Source organism: Pistacia vera, unplaced genomic scaffold (assembly GCF_008641045.1).
Source record: "Pistacia vera cultivar Batoury unplaced genomic scaffold, PisVer_v2 Contig722, whole genome shotgun sequence".
Classification (NCBI taxonomy): Eukaryota; Viridiplantae; Streptophyta; class Magnoliopsida; order Sapindales; family Anacardiaceae; genus Pistacia; species Pistacia vera.
Window position 1 is genome coordinate 58,861 of NW_022196582.1, and position 6,590 is coordinate 65,450.

Below are 6,590 nucleotides of genomic sequence, written 5' to 3' on the forward strand. Positions count from 1 at the left end.
TCAAAATAACCCTCCCCATCTTAAATTTCTCTCACAAGCACCCTCTCCCTAAAACTACTTCTTCTTTTCTATTGCTTCTCTCTCCCTCCCTTAGCCACAACCTCCAATTTCTCTCCCTAATCAACAACCATGCACACTCCTCTCTCCCTCCCTCCCTAACTCAGTTTCATTACCACTGGTCATTTTTCGGCATTTACTGTAGCCCTCACCCCTCAATTGGCCCTCCGATTCAACTGCGTTGACACGATTTTCACCGAGTTCTAGCCACTACCATCTTTACTAGAGTGATGCCTCTCGCATAATTGCACGCCTTTGCATAGTCGCACCGCATGAACTTACGCACAAGTCTAGAGTGCGACCCACCGTGCCCTTTCTTTAAATATGTGCTCCCAACTTCGCATTTGCGTGAGACCCTAACGAGATTTGCACCTTCACTACCCTTGCACCCGTGCCTTTGTTGCACGCGATGCATTCATGCGATTGAGTGGTTGTTGTGTTGTGGATTTGATTGTTTGTGATGAAGTTTGCTTGAATTGAAAGAAAATTTATAGGGTTGGGTGGGTTTGGATTAAAGAGGGTGTTGGTGAATGAATTTGAGATGTATAGGATGGTCCTAAAATTTTATTAATTTGGCTGGATGGTGATAGTGGTTGGGTAGCAATGGCGATACTGGTTGGGTGGCAACAATGGCTCAATGGTGGTGGTGGTGGTGGTGGTGGTGGTGGTGGTGGTGGTAGTGGTAGTGGCAGTGGTTGGGTGGTTAGAGATGGGACTGATGTCAAGATTGAAGAAGAGAGTGTTATTGAAATAAATTTGAAAGTAAGATGGTTATTTTTCTTATTCTATTAATTTGGGGGTTAAAAAGTAATTCTTTAATGTTTTGTCAAGGGCAGTATGGTAATAGCATCCTTTGCACATGTGTCAGAATCTAAAAATCACTAACAGTATTGGTTTATGGGTGGGGATCTAGAATTTATGAAACCAAGGGTGGAAACCCCCAAGGGTTGGCTTAGTGGTCAAAGAGGTTTGCTCTCTTCCTTGAGTTCCTAGATTCAAACCTTGGGGTCGCCTACCATAATAACAATGTGGTTTACCTAACCCTTTCGGCTTGTAGGGTGTTCAATAAACCCTAGGGATTAGTTGAGGTACTTGTAAGCTAGCCTGAACACCAAGGACGAGAGAGGAGGGGGGGTGTCAAGAAGGGTTAGTTGACCTTCCTTAAGTTTTGAAATTTTTTTATTAATAATAATTTGGTAAAGTTAGTATTGATGTGAACGGTAAATAATAAATCAAAATCGAAAACATATTTTGTCATTTTGTAGCAAGTATCTTCCATGTAATCATAAGTTGAATGACAGGTTGTGGATATGTTTATCCTATGTTCAGTCTTACATAAGATTGAGATTGAAGACAGGCCATGACCCCATTTTCAAAGTCTACAATCTATAATATTTAAGCTTCTGAGACACCTGGTTATTTCTCATAGCCCCAATTTGGCCAATGATTTGTATATCAATTCTTAATCATTACTGTTCAGATTTAACATTACAACCACTTATTATTTGATTTTGATTAGATGTTGTGTTTATTTATTTATAGGATTATGAAAATGAGGATGACAACATTTATGAACCATTGAATTGATGTATAAATTTTGACCCCACACTCTCTTGCTACTCGTGAACTTCATGTTTTTATTAACACAATTACCACTCTTAAATTCTTTCTACATTTCAAAGGGCCCAATTTTATGATTCTATTCCTTTATACAGACTTTGCTTATTCTATCATATTTCTTATTCTTTCTTATTGTATATCTTTTTATCAATCATACTATTTTTCTTATTATTTTTGTTTTAATGTAAAGAGAGCATTTTCGACAATGAATTTTGTGAAGAATCATTTGCAAAATAGAATGAGTGATCAATAGTTGAATGATAGTTTAATTGTGTATATAGAGAATGATTTATTTGATAGTCTGATAATGAAGTCATTATACAATACTTTCAAAAGATGAAATTTCGTCGAGGACAGTTATAAATATATTAGTTAATGAGAATTTTATAAATACAAAACTTGTACTTATTTTAATTTAAAATTTTATTTTTCTTCCAACTTTGACCCCCTTACATTTCATTTCTGGCTATGTCCTTGCCGAACATCCTGCCTTATAAAAAAATAAAATAAAATAAAAAATTGCCATTTCGGGAAACTTTGGTGGGAACATTTCGATTACTCTTACAAGGGAAAGAAATACTATGGTGGCAATTGAGCCCGCAATATATACCCAATTTCATTGCATATCAATTATATATGACATGGTTGACATAACAATAGTCAAGAACAAAGATAAGGAGTTAATATCCGTTTGTGCAAAACCTGGGTGAATTTTTTTATTGATTATTGTTGGGTATTCGGTTAACACACTTTGGCGTTTAAGCACCCAATTTACGGGGCAGCGGAATATTACCAAGTTGATTAAGCAATTCCAATTTGAACACATCAAACATAAGTGCAGAAAGTAAAGAACACGGTCATATACATGGTTCGACTAAATCCACTTTTAGCCTACATCCATGGGACCTTGTCCAGATTGAAACAATCCACTAAGTCAAAAACACATTACAAGATATAGTTCAAAGCTGATCTAAGTTATAGTGAACTCCGTGTTCAACTTTACACTTAGCACTACACTCTGAATCCTTAACGTGTAGCAACTTCTTCGGATCTACTTCACACCGGGAACACACCCGTGAACAGCTTGTAAACCACCAAACTTCAAATGCTGAAGCAACGCACCAGCATCAGCAAAGGAGCCATGATCCAAGAGCCATCAAGTTAATGTTTGATATGGTGAGGTTTTGGCACTAATGGAGAAAGAACCTTGAACCTTTAAGAAAAATAATACTCTAAGAAATTCATAGTACAAAATGAAACAAATGTCCAAAAAGGTTAGATTTATTTATGCAAGAAGAGAAATATATAATGAGGAGTTTCTTATTTGGCAATGAAGTGCCACATCAGCCAATAAGGGGCTGACCCATTGTTTGTCCAAATAAGGAAAGTATTCATTCTTTTGGTTTTGACCACAAAGCAAATCGAGAAAGGTTACTTTATTCCCTAGGACCACCTAAGCATTTTGTGACATATGTAAAGAGGTCCTAAAAAGTAAGAGATAAAGATAAACAATATTTTTTCAATTTTATCAGACATGCAACTCGTGTTGAGTTGCAAAAAATCTAAAGCGAGAGTGTAAACACAGATTGTTGTGCACACACACACAAAATGAAACAAGCCAAGACACAAGTCTGGCAAATAGTGTGAACAGAGAACTGGTGTGCACACATACAACAGATGAAACAAGCCAAATAAGAGAATTGGCAACCAGTGTGCACACATAATTGTTGTGCACACACACAACTCATAAGTTTGACAAAAATGAATATTCCACAATTATCGTAAATACCGAAAAGAGAGGAAAATAATATCACTTTTCTTTACCTTTTATGAAAAATGGTACAAACATTCGTCAGATATCCATAATAATTTTTCTTCATGACAATTACTATAAATATAACCAAATTCTCCTAGCAACTTTGGATTAGTAGAAGACCACCTTCTTGTAGATGCAAAAAATCTACCTTTACGAAAATAGGGTCTGATCCCATGAGGTTGAGGTCACTAGCAATCCGTTATCTGCACACGCAAAAAAGTAAGCGTGAACCAAATGGGAAACACCGGGGTGGTGTTTGCCATAGGCACTCCGATGCTCAAGTCAATAGGGCCAAGTGAGGCTAATTTAGTGAGGGTTGGAGAGAGAGAAGATTACCAGAAGTCTAGTCGGAGACTATAACTATGGCTATGATGCGAAATTCTCGAGAGTGAGAACTGCAAGGTCTGAAGGTGTAATGTATGTGTCCTGTGAGAGGGTTGGCCTCTGTTTATATAGCGACTGTAGGATCTTCGAATCTTGGTAGGACTGAGAGTCCTTGCAGTTGATGTTTTGTGAAAAGGGAGAACATTTGGCCTCCTTACCTCAATAGGAAAGGGAGTCCCAATGGGTCTAAGACACGGATCTTATACGAGTTAGGGCAATGATGGACCTCTTTGATAGAGTTTGGGTAGTACCGGGATACGTAGGCGACCCTAGGTTTCAAGTAGATCCTAAGTCTAGAAGGTGGTCTAGGATCAAAGGGCCTAAGGCTAGATAAACTGGTGGCGAGGCCCAAACGAATCGGGCCTCTACTGATTGGGTCCAAGTAGTGAGAACCTAGGTAGGTGTATCGAACGGACTTGATATGCAAACTCTGTTGTGGACCCAATCAGAATTGGGTCCTGACTCCGAGCTTTGTTGAATGTGTCTTCATCTTTGGGCCTATTTGGGCCCAGGACATTTTTTGGCCCTAATACTTCTCAGCTTTTCTTTTTATTGCCTGCCGGGGTCCATTTGTTGAGCTGTTCTCTTGCTTCACTTCAAAGTTCAAACAGGCATTTTGATCTCAATAGTGAACAAAACAATTAAATTCTTAGTTAGCGTGCAATAATGGGTTTGTTTGGCGTGCAAGTTCTATTTATATTTTTTTAAGAGCACGGCAGTTTTTAAGATGCAATGCTGATGTTTAATTTAGTTTAAAAGACGGACAATATATATATATATATATATATAAAACCTTTGTGGCTTGGTCAGTTGTCACACAAGTCAAAAGATTAAAAAAAACTAAAAAAAGGAGGGTAGTAAAACCTTTTTTTACCGTCAAATTAAATTATAAAAATTCTAATCCATATCTATCTTTTGTATTGGTATTTACACAAAAAGTCTAATTTTAATCGATCTAAATTCAATTCCATGTCAATGCTTAGATGAGAAGCAATAGATGAAAATGACAAGAAAGCGTTCAGTTTTACTTTCTGTTAAATTTCGCTGCTTAGATGGGAAGTGATGGATGAAATTAAAGTTGAACTTCAATGTACCAAAATCTTGAAACCCTTTTCCCATTGGTTTTCCCATCTTGTTCTCTGCAATCCAAAATCGGAAAGTGAAAGTTTTTGAACTGGAATCCCTTCCAATAGAATTCACAGGAATTGTCTCACAAAACGATAAATACATCATCTTACATGAAATTACAATAATTTCTCTTAACCAAGCTTGGCAAGAACATCATTGAGAGTAGATACAGTTTCAGCATAGTACTTCTCCGCTTCAGGGGTGCTCTTAATCTTTGCCGCATGGTCCAACTGATACACAACACAATACAAACAATATATTATCAGTTGTGTTTTATAATGTCTAAACCACAAGCATGAATTAGTGAATAGTGAACTCACACTGCTAATAGTTTGGAAGAGCTTTCCAGTAAGATCCTTGAGGGATTTCTTCTCATCTTTGGGCTTAGCAGAAATCACAGTGTTAAGGTCATAGCGGAGATACTCAGCCTTCAGACGGAGATCATTTTGGACATATGGCCATGCCTTCTTGTCTATCAATCCCTTCACATTAAGAATGTCCTTGGCTGATTCCTTCGCCCTCCGTGCAGCCTCACTTGGAGAGAGTGGTTGCAGGAAGAACCTTTCCTTCAATGGCAAGTTCAGGTCTCTCGGCTCGTCCGAGTTTAGAGTTCCAGCTACACAACAATCAAAACATTCTTATTAATCATCAATCAAGAAATTAAGAAACAAAAAGAACTGGGGTTTTGGCAAAACTTACGCAATCCGCCGGAAGGGGGAGGAGGTGGGCCGACCTTGATGGAAAGAGCATCAGCAAGTACAGCTTGAACGAAGGAGCCGGAAGCTAAACCACCGGCAACCAATCCAATCATAGCCCGGCGGCTCGTTTCGGGTTCATTTGATCCCTGGTGTGCTCTAACACTGAAACCAGATCGACCCATCGCTACTTTGGTGCTGCTGTTCACATTCAAGCGGCTTGAACCACTCAGCTGGAGGCTACCTTCCAGGACGGCCTGAGAGGAGCCACGTAAGCCAGCCATTGAAGCCATTGCTTGAGCCATTTTCTCACAGAATGTTGAAGTTTCAATTGGTAGAGAGATGAGGGAGAAATGTGGAATTATATTTTTGGGATGTCTTGAGGGTGAGGTGGATGATGTGGTTTATGCTTTTCTTCCATGTAATTCGTGATGTAGATTGGCTTTGGGCGGCACCTTATCTGCCAATTTCTACTTGGATAAGTTGAGTTTGGCCTCTGCCAATCCATTCATGACATGTGTAAATTATTTGACAAATTGGATTGGGTACTAAGGTGGGCTTGTGAGTTTTTGACACGTGGACTAAAAAGGATTGTTATCTTACTTTAACCTTCACATTTACCAATGAATTCATTTTGTATATTAACTCATAAAATAAAATAAAATCATGACTGGTTTTAGGAAAAGTTTATAGAGCAAACGACCTCCTTGCCTTAATGACATTTCCCACCCTAAAAGTTTTAAAATACCATTTTTCTACTCAAAATTAATATTCTATTACTATCCAAAACCGATTCTTATAGAGAAAATTCTCAAAAATTCTCTCCGTTACTATCATTTGAACCTCTTGTCTCCTCTCTAAAAAATCTCTTTCACTCAAACACTTAATTT

The 6,590-nt window shown here is 38.1% G+C and overlaps 1 protein-coding gene across 1 annotated transcript; it reads right to left on the minus strand.

Moving 5' to 3' along the window:
* Window positions 1-5,032: 5,032 nt before the first annotated feature.
* Window positions 5,033-6,020, minus strand: LOC116114767 (oxygen-evolving enhancer protein 3-2, chloroplastic-like). Its single transcript, XM_031400906.1, has 3 exons — window positions 5,705-6,020; window positions 5,326-5,621; window positions 5,033-5,235 (listed from the first exon to the last, which is right to left on the minus strand). The coding sequence occupies exons 1-3, from the start codon at window positions 6,003-6,005 to the stop codon at window positions 5,137-5,139; spliced, it is 696 nt and encodes a 231-aa protein (XP_031256766.1). The 5' UTR covers window positions 6,006-6,020; the 3' UTR covers window positions 5,033-5,136.
* Window positions 6,021-6,590: the final 570 nt, after the last annotated feature.